The sequence below is a fragment of the Lithobates pipiens genome, unplaced genomic scaffold (assembly GCF_037356315.1).
Source record: "Lithobates pipiens isolate NorthernLeopardFrog02 unplaced genomic scaffold, aLitPip1_a1.2 Scaffold_16, whole genome shotgun sequence".
Lineage (NCBI taxonomy): Eukaryota > Metazoa > Chordata > Amphibia > Anura > Ranidae > Lithobates > Lithobates pipiens.
In genome coordinates, this window is record NW_027507748.1 from 584864247 (window position 1) to 584890876 (window position 26630).

General features: G+C 42.4%; 1 protein-coding gene across 3 annotated transcripts in view; it reads left to right on the forward strand.

Annotated features, from left to right (window-relative positions):
• The window catches only part of MAP3K12 (mitogen-activated protein kinase kinase kinase 12), a 217749-nt gene that overhangs the window by 103237 nt on the left and 87882 nt on the right, over window positions 1-26630 (forward strand). For 2 of the 3 annotated variants that reach the window (XM_077483830.1, XM_077483832.1), the window contains one exon: window positions 24710-25190. In XM_077483830.1, coding sequence (XP_077339956.1) covers window positions 24776-25190 — 415 coding nt within the window. In that variant the 5' untranslated portion in view covers window positions 24710-24775. Of the gene's footprint in view, window positions 1-15991; window positions 16328-24709; window positions 25191-26630 lie in introns of those variants that run through there. The other variant, XM_077483831.1, reaches the window with a different exon arrangement.

Consider the following 26630-nt stretch of genomic DNA (forward strand, 5'->3'; position numbering starts at 1 on the left):
TCCTGAATTCCCAGACAAAAACGATTCCGCCACTTCCATTTTCAGCCAGTAACAACTTCTAAAGTCTTCTCTTGACATGACTTTGTTGGGTCCTTTACTATTAATCTATTTTCATTTATATTATAACAAAGGGGTGTTGGGTATAGGAAAATAGATTTTTGGAGTGACAGCTTTCTAGTTTAGGGTTCATTTGTTAATGAGATTCAGGGTTGCAACAACTAAGAAAAATGTCCTATTATTTCTCTACAGGGGATTATGTGGGTTGCCATTAAATATTATAATCATAGAGAGACCTCATGATTTACATTCAATGTCACCGACCTTCAGTTACTATTACAGAAGCTGTTGTGTGTTCAGTATATCAGTGCTGAACCAAACAGCAAAGCAAAGTGACATCCTTTGTAAAAATGGAGAATTGACAATATTTTCAGCTTTGCATTATTATTCATTATAAAAAAATCTTGTCACAAGAGTCAAATGACTCACTGGCCAACTAACAACAGTCTCCAGGGTATATGATTGCTGCTGGTATAGAAATAGCTCTTGTCTCTAACCAGGTAAATGCTTGCTGCTTGCTAAAATGCGAGTGTTGCTCCTGGAAAGGTAAATGCTGATTGTGCTTACATCTGGTGTGCTGCTTCATTCACAGCTCCTCTGTATAGAAAGGAATAATCAGGTATATATAGCTACATACAGTATAATTGGGACAAGCGTCACATGCTTATGCCATGTGCAAATCACATGCTGCAAGTATAGAAATGGATGAAACTGGCCCATAGTATACACATATACATGCAATACTCTTTAGGTTAAGAACATTTCTTTGCTCTGTTAGGTACAGATGCAAAATTATCATCAAAGTTTTAGACAAATTGAGAGTTTCCCTTGATGGCCTTTTCCTCCCAGCACTTAAAGTGGAGCTCCACCCAAAAGGGGAAGCTCTGCTTGTTTTGCTAAGAATCCCACAGCGGCAAAGAAAGCAGGAAGTTCGGCCGATTGAGAAAGACGTAATGACGAAACGCGTCTATGTGTGTCCACACGGCTTGTTGCATCTGTCAGCTGTTACGGTCTCCAGCCGGGTATTACTGCAGATGAGAATCCTATGATCGGTGAGCGAGTATTGTTTTATGCTGCACAGTGTATATGGATTCATCATGAAATGCTGTTTTTTAATCAATAGTTTTGTAAGTGCAATGTAAGAGGGGGGCTCCATTCGTGGGAATAAATTTTAAACAGGTTCACGCAATGAGGAGTTTTTATTTTCCTTATGTTATGAGTTAAAGAGCCAGCAAGCGGAACCTATGTTTTTAATGACCTGACCACCAGAGAGTGACGAATTAACCATTCAGGTGTCTGGAAGTGGCCTCTCTGCATGCTAATGGAAATTTAAACCCAAAAAGCCTTTCCTTTATATTGATCTGGTGAGTGTTAAATTTGAGGGGAGTGGAATCACGTGGTGCGGTGAAGGTACCTAATATTCATCTGACAAACCCGCTAAAGAACACGTTTAGGAGTTCATTTTAATTTGGACTTACCCTTAATAGGATGTTTTATCACAACAGGTATTTTTCTTTTAAGCCTAAACACTGTATAGAGCTGCTTTAGCCTTATGGATCATCAGACATTAAATTTTAGGGCTTATGTTTATAGGAAGTTCGGCCCCCTCCTCCTTCCCTCCATTCACAAAGCACAGCACAGTAGGGAACAGTGGTGGATGGTAGGCTTTTCTTCTGGGGGGTCTGGCACTTTTGGGAGGTCTGGCACTTACTATGTGGCGGGCTGTGTCCTCCTCTCCTCTCCTGCTGTGTCCTCCTCTCCTGTGTTCTGTGGGCAGCGGCGGGTCCGACTCCAACGTGTCTCCTCTTCCACAGCACTAGGGATCCAATAGATGCCGGGGGGGGGGGGGCGGTGCCCGTGTGCCCACAATGTACGGGCTGCCCTTGGTTGGGAGCCAGCTGTGAAGCCGCAAAGGCTTCACTGCCGGTTTCCCTTAGTGGAGATGGCGGCGTCAACACCCAACAGCCGCATGAAAAATAGTCTCAGGTGAAGACACCACTGGATTCGTGGACAGGTAAGTGTCCTAATATTAAAAGTCAATGACTACAGTATATGAAGGAAACTTGAGCTTCTCTTTAAAGTAATATTAAAGTTTTTTTTTTTTTTTTTTTTTTAAATAACAAACATGTTATACTAAGGGCCGGTTCACACTGCAGGCGAGGCGAGGCGACTCCGACTTGCCTCGCCGCGACCTCAGCGGCAACTTGCAGATGACTTCTGTATAGAAGTCAATGCAAGTCGCCCCGAGGTCGCCCAAAAGTAGTACAGGAACCTTTTTTCTGAGTTGGAGCGACTCGAGTTCCATTGTACAGAACGGGGGCGACTTGCGAGAGCGAGGCGAGGCGAGTCGTGTCGCCTCGCATCGCCCGCTGTGTCAAACGGTTCCATTGTACAGAACGGGGGCGACTTGCGAGAGCGAGGCGAGGCGAGTCGTGTCGCCTCGCATCGCCCGCTGTGTGAACCGGCTCTTACCTGCTCTGTGTAATGGTTTTGCACAGAGAAGCCCTGGTTCTCCTCTTCTTGGGTCTCCCACTGGTGCTCCAGGCCCCTCCCTCCTGAAGAGTGCCCCCACAGCAAACGGCTTCCTATGGGGGCACCTAAGCCAAGCTGCTGCTCTGTGTGTCCATTCAGACACAGAGCCACGACTCAGCCATGCCCCCTCTCTCTCCTCATTGGCTCACTGACTTTGATTGACAGCAGCAGGAGACAATGACATAGGCTCTTTACCATGGGATCAACTGTGTCCAATCACAGCTGGTCACATGTTAAACAGGAAGTGCCGTTTATTGGCTTTTTCTATATTTGCACTAACAAGGCATGAGTACAGCAGAGCTAATCAGCGGCTCTCCTGACAGGGCCTTGATAATTAGCGCAATGATTATCAATGCGGAACCATCAAGGATGCCCACTAGAGCCCACCAGGGATGCCAACCCGTGCCTACCAGGGATGCCAACCCATGCCCATCAAGGATGCCCATTAGTGCCCATCAGTAATGTCTGTCAGTGCCTCCTCATATCAGTGCTGCCTATCAATACCATCTATCAGTGTCCATTAGTGCCACCCATCAGTGCTCATCATTGCCCACCGGTGCCACCCATCAGTACAAAAAAAAATCTTCTGCCTTTAGGACCACTTTAAAGTGACACTAAACCTTCATCCTTATTCTTCAGGAATTATACATACACGTCCACTACATAAAGCAGAGCTTCACCCAAAAAGGGAAGTCCCGCTTTAATTCCTCCTCCAAGGCTGAACCCTTGGAAATGTCTAGGTGTCTGGTACTTCCAGGGTAAGGGGAGAGCATTTAAACTTTTCTACGTCTTCCCGCAATGCAGTGGGTCAAGCTTGAAAGGCCAATTACTAGGCCTAGCACTGTCACGTCATGTCATGTCATGTGGAAAGGAGGACGGTATAGATCTTCACAGAGCTTATACAGTGCCTCAAATGAACACCGGGAAGATAGGTATCGGAAGGAGGTGGGTGGGCTGTCAAGAAAACCTGTCTCTGACATGTGCCATAATATATAGAGCGTAGTTCAGAACGGAATCTGGTGCATTTTAGGAGTGTTGGTATTTAAAGACTTTATTATTAGCAGAAATTGTGCCATATGTGCCTGTGAGTCCTCTACAAACAAGCAAAATAACCTCTGCAACAGCAAAAATGGGTTTCTTCTGACACTACTAAGTTCAAGTTAGGTCAGATATAATCAATCCTCCAAGACCACACTGTACTGATGCAGCCACAATACAACAAATGCAAAGGAGGGGTTGACAGGTTTACATCATTACTGGCCAGCTAAACAGAGATTACAAGGCGCTTTATGTAAAGAAGCTTTAAATTCATTCATATGTAAATATGTGGAAGTATGAGGAGCTTACGTGTCACCAGAACAAGATATTTAAAATGAAGCCAGTATAGCGAGAGGCAAGATTTTCTAACACATGGCTGACCTCCTGCCAGTACCCCAACCATGGGTAAAGCTGGATCATACGTTCTGTTTTCCAGCATTAATATACATTTCATATACAAATCCCATTTATTGCAGTGGTTAATGTACATTTCTCAAATGTTTTCATGTTTCTTCATGTATTTTTTTCAGCAAAAAGCATGAAGATGCATAAAAATGCACATCAACATGCACTCAAAACACACGTGCATGTGTTTGTTGGGGTGTTCCACTTCTTATTCATTTTAAAGCCTACATTCAGTCGAGAAAAAAAAAAAATCAGCACAAGGGACAGTACTTACATTCAATGTGAAGTGCCCCTTGTGCTGCTGGCTGGTCTGTTGGTGGAAATCCAAAGTTCTCTGCCATCTCCAATGCCAAGCATCCCTCTGCAGCTGTAATCTTTCAGTACAGCAGAGATTAAAACGAGCACTGAACATGTGACAGGCACTCATCAAGAGTGCCAACTATGCCCACCCATGCCCACCCATGCTGCCCCCTTCCTCCATTCATAGAAGCTGTACTACAACTTCTATCAATGAAACATGAACATCTATAAATGGAGGATGGGTGGAAGAAGAGCACATTCACGTGGTATAATATGCATTTCTGCAATGCATGGGAGTTGGGGAACTTCAGCCTTATCCACTACACTAAAACCCTTCCCATTTTCTTCTTAGGCCCTAAACGATTTTGACTGCAATTTTGCAATAATGCTGTGATTGTCACACAAGAAAATGTCTGAAAATTGTGGCAAAACCTGCATGAAAAACCACCCCTAGCTAGTGGCAGATTTCGGGACACGAGCTTCTTTGGTGAGACAAATGTGCATAGGACAGCCCACTGAAGTGAAGCAACACGTGGAAAAAAAAAACGCGAGCCAGAATACGCATTCCCGCCATATATAATGTTTAATCAGCCTAACCCGTTCAGGGCTTTCTTCAGGTCAGATACTCACTATCCAGCAAATTTAGCATTGTTTTGCTGTGATCCACTGCTCAGTTGCCGCAGCCCAGATTCATCTTTCACTCTGACGTCATTGAGATTTAATTTGCCTCTTACCGAACAGCCAGGCCCCCATGACACACACAAGTTCCTGCTGCTGCAGCCTCCTGGGATATGTGACCTACATATCCCAGGAAGCTACAGGAGCAGATACCCATCATTCTTGCCAAGGATAAAAGGGGGACGGTCTACACTAAAATAAATTGCAGAAAATGACCATTTCAGATTGTGGAGATTGCACAAAGAAACACTCTATTGAGACTGAAGGTCCACTTAAATCTCATCCCAATGCACATCTACAGTGCACTGCCACACATTTGCATTTAAAAAAATGCATCAGTTTTATAACTAGTGGAAACCGCACAGATGTGCAAAGAACTATTCTTTTGTTTGTACGCAGCAAACACAAAAGAGTATATCCTAATATGTGACAATAAATAATAAGTGTTGCGCTGATGTGTACAATAAGAAAAAAAATGTAAAGGCAGAACTTAAACCAATTTGCAAATCACACAGAAAAATAATGAATGTAATGGAAAGACATCTGCTTTTGACAAAACGTGTTGGGTGGAGCCTCCCGAGATGTCATTGCATACAAGTTTAGCGGAAGTTGGCACAGATATGCCGATTTGGTGATTAAGCTGATGTGCACATGTCTTTTTATGCTTGTAATTGCAGCTATTGTTCAATACTTCTTTTTAAAGTTATCTATACTATGAGGAGAATTTATCCTTTTATTTTTACATGATTGTATTTGCCTGCTATGCATCTATTATATGTCTGAGGAACAGTGTTGGTTAACAACGTCTGGATGTACATGGAGTGTCGTTTGTCTGATTGACTAGTTTGAGCATATATTGACCACTCCGAATAAGAGGGTCGATGCACATGGTGAGCTCCTATCTTGTCTTCACTGTGGTGCTGGGACACTGGTGATTTCTTAGGGGAGGGAGAAGATTTTAAAGCGAACCAGTACTTTATTTCACTGTGGACTATTTCCTTTTTAATTTTTATTTGGACACTTTTTCAAAGGAGTTTGTTGAACTACTTCACTTGATGCAATATTTATTATTTCATTTTTTTTTTTGGTTTATTCCATTCATTATTTTTCTGTTTGATTTATACATTGATTTTAGTTCTGCCTTAAAAAATGTTTCTTATTATACACATCAGCGCCACACTTATTATTTATTGTCACATTTAAAATGCACCACAATGTGCACATATGCAGATTTTCCATGCATTGAGGTGAATTTCCGCATACCATGCTATTGCGTGAATAGACGTGTTCCCCTATTCTATATGGGTATGGGGACTTATATTTGTGAAAATTTGCAGGAGTTATTTTATGTTACTTTTTCATTTTACAGGGTAATTGAAGTCTCAGAGACCGAACATTTTTTAAAAGTATCAATGACTTTATGCTGAACTTCACGTTTTTGTGTTGTTTGTTTTTCGCTGTTTTCCAGTGTGCTCCATTTACTTTTGACTTTCTAAAGCTTCCACCTGATTAATTCTTGATGTTAAGGTTGCTCTGCTGTGCACGACAGTACCCAGCCCTTGTATGAAGTCTTACAAGACATTTTAGACACACCTGACTAAGTAAAAAAAAATCTTGATGATAACTCAAATAAAATAATAATAATAATAATAAAAAAATCGTATCTCTCTCAGCGTTCCAACTCAAGAACAAAGCCTTATGTCCTATGTCAGATCACACCAAAACACTGTGTTGGTGTGCTCTGAAAAAAATAGGACATGTTGCATTTTTTCCCAGTGTGTTCAGACATGCTGTAATGTACCGCAACTCACTGCAGTGCATAGAATTCAATTGAACAGTAAAAATAAAGAAGGAAAAATTTAAGCATTGCAATGCACTTTAACAACACACTGCAGTCCACAGCATGGCACGATCACATTGCACACTAGCGCACATGCATTATATCATGCTGTGTGGTGTAAATGAGCTAATGAGTGCGTTTCATGCAAGGTGCAGGGCTCAGGAGTGGGTATCATGCAGGGTGCAGGACTTAGGAGTGCATATCATAGGATGTAGGACTCAGGAGTGTGTATCATGCTAGGTGCAGGACTCAGGAGTGTGTATTATGTAGGGTGCAGGGCGCAGGAGTGTGTATGATGCAGGGTTCACGGTTCAGGAGTGTGTTTAACGCAGGGTTCAGGGCTCAGGTGTGTATGTATCACGCAGGGTGCAGTGCTCAGGAGTGTGTATCACTTAAGGTGAAGGGCTCAGGAGTGTGAATCACGCAGCGTGCAGGACTCAGGAGTGAAGAGCATGCAGGGTGCACAGCGTGTTTGTCACACACAGGGCTCGGGGGTGTGTTTCACGCAGAGTTCAGGAATCAGGAGTGTTTGTCACACACAGGGCTCAGGAGGGTGTTTCACATAGGGCTCAGTAGTTCATGCAGGGTGAAGGACTCAGGAGTGTATGTATCACACAGGGCTCAGGAGTGTGTTTCACGTAGAGTTCAGGACTCAGGAGTGTATGTATCACACAGGGCTCAGGAGTGTGTTTCACGCAAAGTTCAGGACTTAGGAGTGTATGTATCACACAGGGCTCAGGAGTGTGTTTCACGCAAAGTTCAGGACTTAGGAGTGTATGTATCACACAGGGCTCAGGAGTGTGTTTCATGCAGAGTTCAGGACTCAGGAGTGTATGTATCACACAGGGCTCAGAAGTGTGTTTCACACAGGTTGAAGGTTGAGTGTGTATCATGCAGGGTGCATGGCTCAGTAATGTATATCACAGGGTGCAGGACTCAGTTGTGTGTATTACACAGGGCTCAGGAGTGTGTATTGTGCAGGACACATGGTTTAAGAGTGTGTATCACACAGAGTGCAGGGATCAGGAATGCCTAGCTCCCAGAGTGCAGGATTTGGGAGTGTGTATCATGCATGGTGTGGGACTCAAAAGTACGTTACACAGAGTGCATTGCTCAGGAGTACATTACATAGAGTGCAGGGCTCAGTAGTACGTATCACGCAGTCAAGTATCAAGTACTCAGTAGAAGGTTTGTAAAGAATAGATTTTTGGACTAGAAGTGGAATCTAATGGACTAAGTCACACACTGGCTTCTTTTGAATGGACGGTCAATGAACTTTAAGCCATGTAAAAATAGATCCTCCACAATTGTTTCAAAATGCAGAACACCCCAGTGCACAGAACATACACATGTGTGTGTTGTGTGCTGTAGGGCAGTTGTGTTGCATGGCACTGTAGATACCCTGGGGTGGACTGACAACCACAGACCACAACACACGTATATACAGGAGGTTGTTGTGCATTACCCTGGTGTTTGATATGAGGTGTGTTACGACATACAATATGATGTGCATCATGGTGTGAATGAGCCTTCCATATTGGAAACGTCAGCCCATCTCCAATGTAAAGTTCCTAGCGTTTCACTCTGACTTCAGAATCTCACTCCTCTTGCTGCAATACCAGTAAACCAAAACCATTGTCAACCAACCTTAGTATGTCCAGCTTTATGTTCCTGTGTACTGTATATCAGTAATAGTATATCTAGCTACAAAAATCTTCTAGTAGTCAACATCAACAATGTGCTGTCTACGTGTTGTCTACATGTTGTACATCCCTGGAGGCCACAAACGTTTTATTTTTGTTCAGTCCCTGGTGGTCCAGCCTACAACAAGGAGCATAATAAGGAAGGGCTGAAGATTTTCAATAGCACAGTACTCTTTATGGCATTGATAAAACATGTTTATGCTGTTCGCCATATAACAACTGTGACTGACATGGTTTATAATACCTTAAAAAGCCAGACAAACAGCTACACAGTTGAAATATGTATGCAAAAGCTGATGTACCTACCAAAGGGTTTGCATTGCTACATCTCCCAACTTTTTAAGATGGGAATGAGGGACACCTATCAGCAAAAGTATGCAGGCATAAGACACACCCCTTACCACACCCCCTTAAAGAAGAATTGTACGGAAAAAAATGATTGGTTAAACCCACAAGTGCTTTTTTTTACCACTACTATTCCTTTATATTGGCTTTTGGAATTTACAAATGCAGCAATTTAGAAATTGATTGAAAGGTTTACTGCTGGAAAACACTTTTTGATAGATAAAAAGTCCATTTTCAGTGGTTATGCAGTGCAGCCTGGTCATCTTTCTGCCCCTGGTCTGTGATTGGACAATAAAGTAGCAGCAGCAGACTGCTGAGGTCATCTCTCTGCTCTCTCTGCCTGATGCTTGTCAGGACATGTACATGCGGCATACCTTTTTGGCTTCCCTGTTTCAGTATGAGTTCTGCTGTCCATGGGATTCCAAGAGGGTGATACTAAGGTCCATGTACACCAGTGGGCTAACACACAGTAATGCATGTAATATACGTGTGTGCTCTGTATGCTGTTCATTGTGAATGGCACCCTGTTGCATCTTTCCAGCACACCTGCATTGTACTTGCCAAATGTAGTTCAGGGGCAATTTGTGGTCTGTTGTGATGGATTAGGCGGCCCATTCACATTCGATTTAACCCTTTTAGCCCCTGTACACACCGATGCAACTTGACAGTTGAAAATCTATTTATGGAACAGTTCAAATCAGTGTGACGTCGCCTTGCACCGATTTGTAAAAGGTTCCTGCACTATTTTTGGCAATTTCATGTGTGACTTGCCTTGATATCATATATTTTTATTATATTTGATTACATTTTTATAATCTATAATTTATATTTACAATATACATATATTATATATTTAATGAAAGCGGTATTCCAGATGTTTTTAAATTTATTAAAAGTCAGCCCCTACAAAAAGTGTAGCTGCTGACTTTTGATAAACAGACACTCACTTGTCCCACGGTCCCGTGATGCGACCGCCTGAAGCCTCGCTCCTTTTCTGCTCCTCTCCGCGCGCTGGCATTGCAAGTGTGGGCACCCAATCTGTGACAGTTTGCGGTTTCACAGCCGGGTGTGTACTGCGCATGTGGGAGTCACGCTGTGCCTTGTCAGTGGCCGGGCAATCACTGTGACGTGTCCCAGAAGATTGCAGGGGGGGGGGAGAGAGGAGGAGTCGCCTAGGCAGTGAGAGCAGAAGTGGGAACAGGTACCTGTCAAAACTAGGTACCTTGCTCCCCCCTCCAAAAAAATGACATGCCAAATGTGACATGTAACGGGGTGAAGAGTGCTTAAAGCGTAACTTCTACTATTGGGTGAAACTCCGCTTTAAAGTGCTTGTAAACTCTGTTACACCACTTTTACCTACAGGTAAGCCTATAATAAGGCTTACCTGTAGGTACTGTGAATATCTCCTAAACATGCACCATTTAGCAGATATTCACTGTATCCGCATGTGCCAACCTCATCAGCACATGCACACTGAAGAACTGGCCTGCTCGTGCCATTTCTTCAGTAGCCGTGCTGTGACCACCGGCTCCCACACGCATGCCATGACATCATTGCGGCCAATCACAGCACCGGAGCCTGCGAACCCGGAAATAACTCCGGGAGACATGTCGCCGGTCGACAATCTAAGTTAAGTATTTCATAATGAGCTAGTATGCAATATATACTAGCTCATTATGCCTTTGTCTTGCAGGTTTTTTTGCTGAGTTTACAACCACTTTAATATTTTATTATTATAATATTTAATTATATTTATTTAGTCATACATGTATATTTATAATCTATGATATTTAATCAACTATATTATTATATATACAATTCATATATGATTATATAATAAGTTTATATCGATTTCTATAATCTATAGATTTAAAGATCAGCTTATTCCCTTATACTAGACAGACTACAAGCTGCCTCCATGCCATAGCAGTGTGAGGACAGGCAGTGTCCACAACACATTGCCATCTCCGGAGACACATGTGACAGCTGCAGACTGCACATCCTAATTGTCCTTTACCTGGCATGTGGCAGAGCTGTGTGCTGGGCCCGCCCATCCCTCCTGTGTATGGTTCCATCTCCCTAACTCCTCCCCCTCTCTCCACTTGCAGCGCTGCTATCTCTATCCAGCCCCGCCCTGGGCGATGACGTCAGAGGGGTGCAGGCATAGGCGAAGCTGCTGCGCTCCTCTTCACCTTCATCGCTGTTGTGACATCCTGACCCGAGCAGCGTCCATCCCCCTGCCTGGGCTGCTGATTGGCTGCCTCAAGTGATGAAATAATAAGCGGGGTGGGGGGATGGATACAGTCATGCAGGGATCGGGCGGTGTGGATTGTGGATCTGTGCTGTATAGAGAGTGAGGATGGAGGGGAGATGTGTAGATAGGAGAGCTGTGCAGGGGGTCTATGGAAGGCTGTACAGGGAGGTAGTCTAGGCGAGTGTGTCACCTAGAGGCAATGCACCAAGCGGGGTGAGGGGGGGGGGGGGGGGGGCATATAGGAAACAAATCAGAGGGTACAGAGATCATTATTTCCTGGACTTATAGGACAAACAGAACAGTTTTATTTTCATTGCCTAAATTAATACTATTTTAGTAGACTAAAATATAACTAAAACAGTTGAAATTACTAAAATATTAATAAAAATGTTATGTCAAAATGAACACTGGCCTGTAGTGCATGTTCATACCTGGATACCATTAATAATTAATCAATAATTAATAAAAAAGTAATAATTAATAATAATGGGACTGGCCAAATTTGCGTGACGCAACGCGACTTCGGCCAGTCACAGAGTCCGCGGCCCCCGGAAGGAAGAGGGTGAAGATAGATGCTCCCAGCCACCAGTCACGCATGATGCCTTTAGAAACGCCCTTTCTAAAGTGCGCATTCGCCGATAACGTATATTGTCAATATCTCCGAAACTGCGCAGGTTTGGTAGATAGTTCCAGCACCTACAGATAAGCCTTAATATTGGCTTACCTGTAGGTAAAAGTGATTGGATAGAGTTTACAACCACTTTAAATAATGCATTACAATTTAACAACACCCAGATTTTAGATGACTAAAATTAATTTTAGTCGGTTAAAATGTACTGGAGCTTTAGTCTACTAAATACGACTAAAAATAAAACAATTGCAGAAGACTAAAACTAAAATGCCATTTTAGTCAAAGGACTAAAACTAAATCGAAATTTGCTGCCAAAATTAACACTGCTGAGGACACAGATCTGAAGGGAAGAAACCCATACTTGGCATACAAATAATACCAGTAAAGCTGGCCATACACTATGCAATCTGATTGTACTAGTGTACCATTGTTAAAGCGGTTGTATACCCCCCAAAATAATTTTTTTTCTATACCTATACCTTTAAGGCAAAAGGCATAATGAGCTAGTATGCATCACATACTAGCTCATTGTGAAATACCTTAGAACGAGGTGTCGGTAACTCACCTGGTCCATGCCGAGGGAGCTGACATATTGCCTTGGCGTGTCTTCCGGGTATCGCAGCTCCGGTGCTGTGAGTGGCTGGAGCCGCGATGTTGTCAATACCGCGCATGTGCGTGGGAGACTTCTTTAGAGATAAGTCCTGCATCTGCCGGCCTTTCAGCCGAGAATCCACGATGCGCATGCTCCTCTGAAGTCAGCGGCTCATTGCGAGGGGAATATCTCCTAAACCGTACAAGTTTAGGAGATATTCTTTCCACCTATAGGTGAACTTTATTATAGGCTTACCTGTAGGTAAAAGTTATAAAATTGACTATACAACCGCTTTAAAGCTGGGTACGCACAGCAGTTAGGGGCACCCGGGCTCCACCCCCTCTCTCCACATCACCCCCTGTATGCAATAGATAGATTCATGCATAGCATGAATCTATTCATGGCTGCCGTGGCCACGCCATATTCATGCGCCCGGCCCCTTTCAGGGCACAGCGGCGGGTTTTTCCTTTTTAAGAATCTGCCTTGAAAATAGGGTGGGCTCGGGTCGCAGAGCATGCACTCCAATCCCACCCAGGTGTGTTACAACAGCGAATGAATATCCGGCCAGTCAGAAGCAGGTGTGTGAGACCCGTTTTCCGATTGGCCAAAAAGAAGAGACTCCCAATTGGCCGCAGAGGAAGAGGGAGGGCACAGAAGCCGCCGTGGATAACGGGAGGCCGCCATTGCTGGGGTGAGTGTTACCGACCGACTGGGGGGGGGTGACATACTGTTTCTGCCCCCGCCCAAAAAAATTCCACCAACCGCCGCTGACTCACATATAAAAATTCAGCAGGTCTCAGTCTAACAATTGGTTTCTGTCTATCAGGACTGCTGGAAAATCTTGTTTAATCGTTGGCTTGCAACAAATCAGCGGCAGTGTATTCTGAGAGCGGAGGGTCCCTACTGGAAGGATACAATGTCCCGGGGGGATTCCTGTATTCACCACATTGCTTGTGTGGTGTGGATGCACAAATCAGTTTTTATTTTTATTTTGGTTCAAATGCACAAAGGCAGCTGTGACTCAGCTCGGTGCCCCCCCCATAGCAAGCTGCTTGCTGTGGGGGCACTCAACAGGAGGGAGGAGCCAGGATCACAGAAGAGGGACCAAAGAAGAGGAGGATCTGGGCTGCTCTGTGCAAATCCACTGCACAGAGCAGTTATTTATTGAAAAAAATGACTTTACAATCACTTTGAATATCTTTGTTAGCTGCAAAGAATATACGTGCACTTTGTGTGTATGAGATAAGTTTGGTAACCCCAATATTACCTTGTAAATGTAGTGGTGACATCATCCATGTGCCTTACATTACCTATGCAAAGAGCAGAGCTGTGGGAGGGGCCAAGCAGGCTCCACTTACTACAGGCTGCCTGCAGAAAACTACAGGAGGGGGCGGAGTCACCCTGAAGCGGGATCAGCAGTGACTGGTCTTTATTAGAGGAAGTTCTGCACAGAGGCAAAGTTTCACATTGGATTATGGCATAGACCTGAAAGAAATACAAAAAGCACATCAAGATTCAAAAAGGAATACACATCTCTTGTATTTAAACAATAGTTGCTTATTCTGGAGATCAGCTTTAAAGTGTTACAGAGCCTAGGGGGCACTCTGCACATGCTCAGTTTGGTGTGTATTGCTAGAGAGTTTTGCATGCAATCAGCACTGTGCAGACAGAGGGTCAGGAGTCATGCAGCCTCATAGGACAGTCAGAGGAGAATGAGAACTCCTCCTACAAGCTTAGAAGTCTATATTTACTAAAATAATTGCATTCCCATGTTCTGTGTACTGTGGGAGACCAGATATAGAGAATGCAGGGTCCTGGGTTTAGTGATACTTTAATGGTAGATCTACTGCAGCTTGTACAGATTGTATAGTATATAGTCAGCCTAATGGTGGTTATTCACACTTTCATTTTATTATCTGATCGATGTGAAATTCAGAAACTGATCGAATAGCCATAACATCCCATCTGATTGATTTAGACTCAGTTTTGATAGGATTCATTAAAACCGAGCCAATCGGCCAGAGTAGTCGATTGAATTACACCTTTCCATGTGTAGCATATCAAATTGTATTGTTTGACTATAGATTGATTTTTCCTGTTGGGAGAGGTTGATTGGAAAATAAATCCATCATTTATCAAAATGTATATGGCCACTGTAAGAATATATAGGTGCCAGGCACACCCAATGAGACGCAAATCACCAAAGATCAGTATGTACACAGGACGGGAATGATGAGGGTTGTAGTACATAGACAGGTGTGAGAAGGTAGATCAGAGATGAGTGTGTACACAGGACGGGAATGATGAGGGTTGTAGTACATGGACAGGTATGAGAAGGTAGATCAGAGATGAGTATATACATAGAAAGGGATGATGAGGGTTGTAGTACATGGACAGGTATGAGAAGGTAGGTCGAAGATGAGTATATACATAGGAAGGGATGATGAAGGTTGTAGTACATGGACAGGTATGAGTAGGTAGGTCGGAGATGAGTATATACACATAAAGGGATGATGAGGATTGTAGTACATGAACAGGTATGAGAAGGCAGATCGGAGATGAGTATATACACAGGACGGGATGATGAGGGTTGTAGTACATGGACAGGTATAAGAAGGCAGCTCGGAGATGAGTATATACACAGGATGGGATGATGAGGGTTGTAGTACATGGGCAGGTATGAGAAGGCAGCTCGGAGATGAGTATATACACAGGATGGGATGATGAGGGTTGTAGTACATGGACAGGCAAGAGAAGGTAAATCGGAGATGAGTATAAACATAGGAAGGGATAATGGGTGTTGTACTACATGGACAGGTATGAGAAGGTAGCTCGGAGATGAGTATATACACAGGAAGGGATGATGAGGGCTGTAGTACATGGACAGGTATAAGAAGGCAGCTCGGAGATGGGTATATACACAGCAAAGGATGATGAGGGTGGTAGTACATGGATAGCTTTGAGACGGTAGGTCGGAGATGAGTATATACACAGGAAGGGATGATGAGGGTTGTAGTACATGGACAAGTATGAAAAGGTAGATTGGAGATGAGTATCCACATAGGACAGGATGATGAGGGTTGTAGTATATGAATAGGTATGAGAAGGTAGATTGGAGATGAGTATCCACATAGAACGGGATGATGAGGGTTGTAGTACATGGATAGGTATGAGAAGGCAGCTCGGAGATGAGTATATACATAGTAAGGGATAATGAGGGTTGTAGTACATGGACAGGTATGAGAAGGTAGATCGGAGATGCGTATATACACAGGATGGGATGATGGGTGTTGTAGTACATGGACAGGCAAGAGAGGGTAAATCGGAGATGAGTATAAACATAGGATGGGATGATGGGTGTTGTAGTACATGGATAGATATGAGAAGGTAGATCGGAGATGAGTATATACATAGGAAGGGATTTTGAGGGTTGTAGTACATGGACAGGTATGAGAAGGTAGATCGGAGATGAGTATATACATAGGACAGGATGATGAGGGTTGTAGTACATGGACAGGTATGAGAAGGTAGATCGGAGATGAGTATATACATAGGACAGGATGATGAGGGTTGTAGTACATGGACAGGTATGAGAAGGTAGATCGGAGATGAGTATATACATAGGACAGGATGATGAGGGTTGTAGTACATGGACAGGTATGAGAAGGTAGATCGGAGATGAGTATATACATAGGACAGGATGATGAGGGTTGTAGTACATAGACAGGTATGAGGAGACCTTAGGCTAGCACGTGGTGGGAGGAGCCAATCACCATCCACATAGGAGGGCCCCTCCCCCCAGACAGACAGCACAGCGCTTCCTATAGGCACACAGTAGAAGGCAGGAGAGGACAGCACCGGTCCTGTTAGCGGAGAGCCGAGCCGGGATGGATCGCTGATCGGGCTGAGTGCTCGGGGCCGGTACCCTTGTGTCATCTCCCCGGGATCACAGGTCAGTCCTCCCCGTGTGTGTCCTTCTATCATCATCTACATCACTGGCATGACATCATAGCCGAGGTCCGGCCATGCGGTGTGTGTGCCTCCTCATCACCTCCCTCCAGATCCAGATCTGTGTGTACAATGACATCCCCTCCATACATTCCACCTCTCACCGCATCTCACCCATCATACACTGTCTGCACCCACAGATGTATAGGAAAACAAGAGCATGTGTGTGATCGGGGCTGCAGGAACTCTCCACCACCATCATCATCATCATCATCATCATCATTATTATTATTATTATTATTATTATAATGCCACATCACATGTAGCAGAATAGCACTGACAGCATGTATTTCTTATATTAACCATTTCCTAGATTATTCATTGTGTATGGAAAAGAGCCTGTGATAGAGAGATAGGGATGGATAGATAGATGGGGAGATATAGATAGATATTAATAGATAGAAGGAGAGATAGATAGATAGATATTAATAGATAGATGGAGAGATATAGATAGATAGTTGACTGGATAGACATAGAGAGATGGATAGGTAGAATAAAAAGATGGATAGATAGAAAGAGAGAATAATGACTGGTAGACAGAAAGATAGATAGGTAGAATAGATAAAAGAGAATGATGACTGGGTAGACATATAGAAAGATGGATAGATAGAATAAAAAGATACATAGAATGGATTGGATATATTAAAATATGGATAGATAGAAACAAAGAAAGAAAGAACAAACAAAATATAGAGAACAATGATTGGATAGACAGAAAGATAGGTAGGTAGAATAAAAAGATAAATAGAATAGATAGATAGAAGTGGAGAATGATGATTGGATAGGTAGAGTAAATAGATAGATCAATAGATAGATAATGGGTTACTTAATAGATATAGTATATTTTGTCCAGCAGCCTATAATTGATGACCCCCACCTGTATACTGTGGTGTAAAATGTATATTTATTACCTATGTAGGTCATGGGTTTGGAAGGGACCCAGCAGTGTGGATGTACATTACCCGTATGTAATCCATTCCCTGTATCGGATATGGAGTGTATAGTATGGGAATGGAAGCAGTTAGTGCTAGGTGTAATATATTTTTATTACAGATGATAAATATGTATGTTATATAAATGATGTATATTATACAGACAGTAAATATTACAGGTGTTTTATCTTTGGCACATTCTGTAGGCATTCATTGGGGAGATATCTATCTTTTCAGGCACACTTCTTTCTTATATATGTGTGCCAGTTGCTGTTGTTGATGTGTTGATTATAGTTTATGTTTGGGATGATGGAATATGTTTAGGTAAAATGACTGCTATAATCATTATTGATCTGTACTTGAATAATAAAGCAGTTTTTATCATATAATCTATATGTTGTTAGGAGTAGATGGGTAGAGGCTGTCAGTGTTCTCCGCACACTGTAGAGTAGACAGAGCCGGTTAGGCAGTCTGTTGAGCCATTGCTGGGGGGGGGTATTTAATGTATGAGTCCTCACTTCTCTAGCGGTGAATGATGTAATTGTCATCTTCTAAAGCCTGGGTGCAGCTCCGGTGTAATGGATGGGACTGGCAGCACTGTGTGCAGTCAGTGGGTAGCATTGGCTACTGCTGGGACTGTCTGGGGTTGTATGATGGAGAAGAGAGCGGTGCTGCAGATGGTAAACACACTGCTGTGTATGAATGGAAATCACAGTATTAGTGGGAGGCAGCTGGTGCTCAGCATGCCGTGTGCTTTACTCCACACTTTCCCTTCACACACACTGCCTGTGGATCTGAATATTGCTGCTGCCATTGTGTATATGAAATGTATCCTCTATGGCTGTTTGGATTATGCTTGTTCAGGGCTGTATCAATATAGGAAGGTGTTATGGCATTGGCAGCATCGTCCAACGAGCAGTATAGGCAAACCAAAGCACAGTGTGCAAAGGACTATAACCCCTAGTATTCAATTCTTTTTTAAGAGGATGCTATGAGTTACTGCACGCTGTTTGCCTTCCTTTGCTTTTTGCTGCCTAGAAAAAAATGTTTAATATTTTGCTCACCAACTATTCATTTGTGTAATTTAGATTTTTGTTGTCTGAGAACAATTAAAGTGAAAAGGAGTATTGAGAGTTCAATACGATTTCTAGGTGAATGCATATCCAAAGTTGACATGTGCCTCCCAATGGTCTCGGGATATGGAACTACCAACTCTGTTCTCAGAAAACCAATAAAAATATTTAAACAGAAAAAAAATCTGGATTATCTGAATAGAATTGAGGGTCTGTGCACTTAGGATATTAAAGACAGCATAGTAGGCACATGTAAAATGTTTACACAGAATCCATACAATGTTTGATGCCTATTGATCATCCTGTGAATCAGTACTCAGCATCCTTCTGTATACCGCTGTGCGTGGTCCGGAGTTATATTTCATACCGCACAATAGTATCTGTATAATGCGACTTGTACATAGAGACGGGGGATCTTCTCAGGCAAAGATTTGTTCAGTTCGGAAATATTGTCCCAATATGAAAATGTATGTATGAAGTATGTCATTTTTTTTCTGGAAAAGCAAAGAGCATGCTTCTTATTGAGTGCCTACAAACCAGACCCTTTATATTTGAATACAAGAATGGCGTCTATAGGAAAACATAATAAGGGCAAGGTGTGTTTTATTAAGGATGGTGATAAATAACTCGTTTTTGCCATTGCTGCCTTCTTTGCATATTGTATATTGGGCATGTATGAAACTGTAAAAAAATAAATAAATATATATTATGTAATTAATATAATATATATATATATATATGAAACGGGGGATCTGAATATATATGAAACGGGGGATAATTAAAATATATACTATATATTAATTATATATTATATAATAAAATACATTTTATATATATATATATATATATATATATATATATATATATATATATATTATATACATGCATATATATATACATACATACATACATACATACATACATACATACATACATACATACATGCGCATATATATATATATATATATATAACAATGGAGTGGGCGTAAGTGAAAACCTGGATAACATTCTTAGCCAGCTCAGACTACTGGTCCACTCAACATACCCAGTAGTAATACATTTTGCCCTGACTTGGTACTTCCAGTGCCATCAGACAGTCCAAGTATATTATGATCATCATACACAGACACTGTTTATGGCATTTTATTGGTGTCTCATTGTGGTGCTCTAACTGAAAAATATCTGTACTGTTCGGCAATGGCTGCTGTTGTTGCTGTTAGTGCTGCTGCATTGGCAGGCGTTGGGAAACCATGATGCAGTGGAATGTCCTTGCTTGGTACTGTTGTCACTGGCATGTTTTATTGTTGATGTTGATGACATTTTATTTTAAATGACAGGCTGCTTACTAAAACTTAACAGCAATAGCATGTACAATTATTATAATTTTTTTATTTGACCATTTGTGTTTAAATTCCGTAAGAATTACGGACACCTAAACAGGTTGCATGGGGAAAACTTTAAGAGACATAATTTTTTTGTCATTGTCACCTGAAAGTTAATGTACATAAAAAAGTAGACTGCTTATGTCTGTGTACAACCTTGCTGAAGAGAAAAAGACCGTCGGTACTGTACAGTGAGGCAGATCACTGTCTGGATGTTGGGTTCTTCAGTACCTAGGGTTGTTATGCAGTCAACAGACTCCAAACTGTGCCTATAGAACACTTGCTTGTCTGTGTAGAGTCTGATCACAATTCTTTGTCTACTTATAGCAAAACGGAATTGATTTACTACACGGTAGAGTGCTAAATCTGGTGCAGCTTTGCTTACTAACCAATCAGCTTCCAATTTGTTTTTTGTCAAAGCTTAAAGTGGTTGTAAAGGCATAGTTTTCTTTTTTTTTTTTTTTACCTTCATCTATTCTATGCATGATGGTAAAAAACCTTCTGTGTGCAGCAGACCCCCCCCCCCATTCCTTACTTGAGCCCTCTCTCGATCCAGCAATATCCATGAGGGCTTTGCACTCCTGATTGGCTTTTGGCAGCAACAGGAGCCATAGGAGATGGAAGGGATTGGGCCAAGTCGCGGCTCCATGTGTGAATGAACACCGTGGCTCGGGAGCGCACCTGCTTGGGTGCCTCCATAGAAATCTGCCTGCTGTGGGGGCACCCAGCAGGAAGGAGGATATCGGAGCGCTGATGTGGGACCCAAGAAGAGGAGGATCTGGACTGCTGCGTGCAAAGCCATTGCACGGAGCAGGTAGGTATAACATGTTTGTTATTAAAAAAAAAAAAAAGGCTTTAATATCACTTTAAGGAACCTTGTAGCACAGTGTTAGACCCCTTTCACACTGAGACGCTTTACAGGCACTACAGTGCTAAAAATATCGCCTGCAAAGCGCCTGTCTCGCAGCGCTTTGTGGTGGTTTTAACCCTTTCTCGGCCACTAGCGGGGCGTAAAAACACCCTGCTAGCGGCCGAATAGCGCAGTGAAATTGATGGTAAAGCACTGCTAAAAATAGTGGCACTTTACTGCCGATGCACCCACTGCCCCAGTGAATGGGGCCTATTTAAACAAGCTGAAGTTAGAAGCTGCTTGGCTACTATGCACAGCTGCACCAGATTTTGCACTCTCCAGTTTTAGTAAATCAACCCCAGTGGGAAGTAAAGATTACTGACAGTGAGCAGTTAACACTGAGAATTATTAAATGCATTATCTTTAATGAATGATGATAATGACTTCATGCCACTGAGCGGGAAGATTGCACCCCCAATGCTCTGATCAGAACCGAAGGGAAGTATGCAGTACCAGTGTTTTCAAATAATGGCAAAAGCTGTGCTCCCATGAAGCTTTTATATGGATTTGCATCTGATAGCATAACCCCTGTTGATTGATTGATTGACCTCTTGATGGCAAAGGATGTATAGGCGCAGATAGGATGGGGCAGAATGTATAGGTACAGAGAGGATGGGGAAGAATGTATAGGTACAGAGAGGATGGGGAAGAATGTATAGGTACAGAGAGGATGGGGAAGAATGTATAGGTACAGATAGGATGGGGCAGAATGTATAGGTACAGAGAGGATGGGGAAGAATGTATAGGTACAGAGAGGATGGGGCAGAATGTATAGGTACAGAGAGGATGGGGCAGAATGTATAGGTACAGAGAGGATGGGGAAGAATGTATAGGTACAGATAGGATGGGGCAGAATGTATAGGTACAGAGAGGATGGGGCAGAATGTATAGGTACAGAGAGGATGGGGCAGAATCTATAGGTACAGAGAGGATGGGGCAGAATCTATAGGTACAGAGAGGATGGGAAGACATGTAAAGCAGCATGCAATAGCTCATCTGCGGTCATTGGGAACCAACAATGAAGTAAACTGTTTGATGTACTTCTCTAAAGGTTCATTGATTTCTACTTAGTTTGAATTGGCACAACCCGTTTTGTTTTAATTTTTTAATTTTTTTTATTAAACATTAATGAATTTTTATGGGGCACAGCCTGTGTTTTCATTCTACCACAGTGACAAGTTGACATGTATATTTTTACTTCTCTGTTGTACATTTCTATACACCAGCCATTCTCAACCAGGTTTCCTCCAGACTCGGAGGTTGCTAGGGGTTCCTTGAGCTGTGGCTGATTGACATCCGATCTGATGGTACCTGCATAATTCCAGGTAAAATGCCAGTTGGCAGAGCCAGCAGCATGGCACCAATAAGCTTTATAGCTGTCTTTAAAAGTGGTACTCTAAGCACCATTGTGGTGGTGGTGGGGGGGGCTTCTTCCTACTGACCACCAAAGCAAAGGGGCATTATTTCCCCCTTCTCCCCCAATGAATTCATTTTAACATAGGTCCCTGAAAATGATTTCAATGGTTCATCTGGGACAAAAAGGTTGTGAAAGACTACTATACATAAAGGTGATTGATATCATTCCATATGGTGCTGGGTATTTCAGCACCATGGACAGAGCAGTGCATCCATGTGCTCACATCCTTGTTCAGACTGGCTAAAGCAGCTGTATACTAATCTAATCTGTAAATCAGTTTACTAAGCAATGCGGCATTGCATAGTAAGCAGTTACTGTGTTATGTAATATGAGTTGCCAGTTTTTGTAGGTAAACCATATGGCAAAATATATTATACAGTGCACTGGTAGTAGTCTGTATTTTGTGTTCTGTGCTGAGTTGCGTTCCCACAATTTTGATAGCAGAACCATGATGCATTGATGAATGGACATAAAACCTACTACCCTTAATACTATTTGACTCTAAAAGGCCCACTGATGCAATTTACTTACCATGTATTGTATAATGTGGTTAAAAAAAGACTTTCAAAGTAACCTGTCAGAATAGAAATATGGCAGTTGTCATGGCTGACGCATATTCTGGGGCTCAGCCTTTTCATCTTTATAAGTCACTCACCCACAGCAAGCAAGCAGCCGCCAAAATCTTGTGACATTTCACTTGGATACTTGTATCAGATCTGTGAGTCACTTACTAGTAAAGCAAAGAATAAAACCTTCTCCTGTAGGCAGTTCTCAAATGTATGTCCTGCCGGGTTACCATTCATTGTGGACAAAATCTCTGCCACAATTGGGAAACTATGTATTAAAATAGAATTCTACACTTCTGACAAATATGTTATTGTAAAGGCACAGCCAGGAAATACGGAAATTCACAAATGCCCATGATTACCCATTTTAATCCTTTTGCTTCTCAAATGATTTTGTTGATAGAATGTACTATAATGGAGAAACTGCCTAGTATCATTAGGATCAGCTAACAGTTAGGAATACTTGCAGGTACTATATTCCATAAGCTTTACTTAAAGTGTTGTAACCCTAAAAAAAGAACATGCTCCAGTCCCTTTAAGGCACGAGATATAGCACCGTGCATTTGTTTGCATGTTATTTGTCCCTTTCTATGTTGTACAATACCTGGCTGATCCTGCCTGTTCCTGTCTTCCCCTCTGTAAAATGACCCTATCCGCAGAGAGCCATCCCGGAAGTGGGTGCAGATACCTGTACTGTACAGGTACCTGCACCCCCCTCCCCCCTGAAAGGTGCCAATTGTGGCGCCGGAGGGGGGGGGGTTCCAATGAGTGGAAGGTCCACTTTAGGGTGGACCTCCGCTTTAATGAATTACCTTGCTGTGTAAACCCCCCCTGGGGGAGCCTTTCCATATTACACTTGCAGGGTCTTTTCTTGTGCAACCATATACATCTGGAGGTGAGCAACAAGAACTGACAATTCGATAAATATAAATAAATCTACTCCAATAGAAAATTAAATGGAAGACTATACAAAGAGCCAACACATTTCAGGGGCAGAAACCTTGCCTGACCCCTTCATCAGTGCTTGAGATACTGTATAGGGAACAATGTATGAGGACTAGGTAGAAAATAGATCGATTGATAAAAAAAAGGCATAGCAAAGTGCTGCTACTCTACGTCTGCCTAAAAAAGTCATAAAAACGTTATAGTCCTCCCAGCAAACATAATGTTCCTTGTCATAGCTTGCCAAAAGAGCGCGGAAAGGAAGATGCTGATTGGTGTGTATTAGGAGCACAGAGCAGCTCTTTTAGTATGTTCGGTCACTCGGACCTCCGCTTTGTGTCCTGACGCTGACCCCTGAGTTTACTTATGCAGTGAAAGGTTTAAAGTAAGTGTAATTGCACTAAGAAAGCATTAGTGTTATAAGAATTACAGGGATTAGTTTTATGAAGCATCTATTACTCCCCAGTAGCTGCAGTCATAAGTCTCTGCCAGCCTTTGTGAGGTTTGCATTTTTTGTAAAATCCTCAAGATTGCATTATACACTTAAAGGAGATTACTAGTAAGATTTGAGGCTTTCAGACTTATAAATGCAAATGAGTTAATGGAATTCGAGTACAGTATAAAGCATGTTGCAATAGTGTACTGTATAATATGATTACGGTGCTCAAGTAACAATTGTACTGTGATACTGTACTGTAATTGTATTATTGGAAGATTACACATAAGCAATATAATCAGTTCTAATACGACAATTGTAACAGCAATATTTCTGTGACCTGCCTTTAAGTATCCAGTTTAGTAGGAGAGATGTGTATACTTACCTAATTAAAAAGAAATCATTTATAGAGATTTGATTTTAGCATTTCCTAATCCTAGAATTATTAAAATGTTTAAATAGCTAATCATTTGTAACCTTGATGCTGGAAAAAGTGATGAAAAAGTTTGTTGCATTGAAAATATAAAATATCCATCTACAAAGTAAGATGTATTTAATCAGTTATTATTGTTTTAATGAGTTGTCTTAGAAAATATATATTATAAGTTCTTACATTTAATATTAATTATAATAACCTTGTGCTTATTCATTTTTTTTTTTTTTTTTAGGTTCATCGCTAAGAATTTAGCAGATATTTCTAAATCAAATTCTATTATCTTGCCACATGAATTATAATGGCATGCCTACATGACACCCGCACCCCTTCTCCATCCTTTGCCAGCCTACTGATAGATGGACCAATCCGGAGACTAGACACTGATACGCCACCTGGATGCACCCCAGAGCAAGAACTAACCCCCACACAATGTGTATTGCGTGATATGGTGCGGACAGAAGTCACTCTTCCCCATGAGGATTCATCCTCTCCTCTTACACACAGTGTTCCTCAAGACCAACAAGAACCCGAGGACAGAGGTGGTGGAGGAGCAGCAGCTGGCCTGGGAGATGACAGGCCATGTCGAGCTCTTGGGGAAGGACGCATGCAGTGTCAGGCTGGAGTTGGGTTCTTGGGTGGACTTTTTGGCTGTCTGAAGCCAGTTTGGGCTATGATTGGAAAAACCTATTCTACGGAACACAAGCACGAAGAAGGTAAGTGGAGAGATGCAAACATGGAGTGGACATTAATGTGGTTGTAAACCCTTCATTATACCCACTGAAGTCACTGGCCTCAAGTGATACACAGAGATTATACAAATCCTCCTACATACTGTAAGTTGTACTTATTTACATGTAGCCCTCTTTTCTCTACATCTCTTCAAAGTTCTGAAATATGAAGCTTGTCTGAGAGTTCAGAAAAAAAGGGATGGAAAGCTGAAGTTACACTCTGCAGAGCTCAGCGCGGAGACCTCTGAGAGCTGATTGGAGGGAAGGGACACTCCCCGCCTCTATAGAGCTTACAAGGACCAGAGCTGAGGCTGTCAATCAACAGCAGACCCCTCCCCTGTTACCTTTTTTTCTCTTGGTGTCAGGAAAACTTCACAGAAGGGACTCATGCTGATAGCAGAAGAACAAAGCAGCAGACAGAAATGCGACTTTGGCCCCTTTCACACGAGGCGGTTTTCAGGCGCTACAGCGCTAAAAATAGCGCCTGTGTAGCGCCTGAAAAAAATCGGCCCCATTCACTCCAGTGTGAAAGCCGGAGGGCTTCCACACTGAAGCGGTGCGCTGGCAGGACGGGGAAAAAAGTCCTGCTAGCCTGCATCTTTGAAGTGGTGAAGGAGCGGTGTATTCACTGCTCCTAAACCGCTCCTACCCATTGAAATCAATGGGGCAGCACGGCTATACTGCCAGCAAATCGCCGCTGCAGGGGCACTTTGCTGGCAGTTTTAACCCGTTTTCGGCTGCTAGCGGGGGTTAAAACCGCCCCGCTAGCGGCCGCATACCGCCGCTAAAATGACGGTAAAGCGGTTACCACCTACGCCCGCACCACTCCAGTGTGAAAGGGGCCTTAGCGCTTTAATTGAGACAAGCACACACTATAAAGCTGGGATGTGCAATTAGCGGACCTCAAGCTGTTGCAAAACTACAAGTCCCATCATGCCTCTGCCTCTGGGTGTCATGCTTGTGGCAGTCTTTCTATGCCTTATGGCACTTGTAGTTCTGCAACAGCTGGAGGTCCGCTAATTGCATATCCCTGCTATAGAGGATTATGCTTAGTTCATATTTCATGTCTGAGGTTTACAATCATTTTAAGTATTGAACTAAAAGTGTATTTGACTTAAAAAGAAATCGTGCAATGAAGGCTGATTGACAAAATACAATACTGTATAGGGATTCTGACTGTCAATCTATCTTCTGTATGTCTCCTAATGGACTAGTTACCTAAGAAGAGCGTGAATGTGGTTAACCATGCAACCTGAACAAAATACAAGATCTTCCCTGAAATTGGTCTCCTAGGACCTATTGTGTGACAAGTAAAATAAGTGTTTGTGTTTTTTTTTTCTTTCACACTTTTTTTTTATAAACATATCCTTTTAAGTTATCTGCTTCCATATGTATGTAGTGTCATTATATATGAAGAAGCTAGTG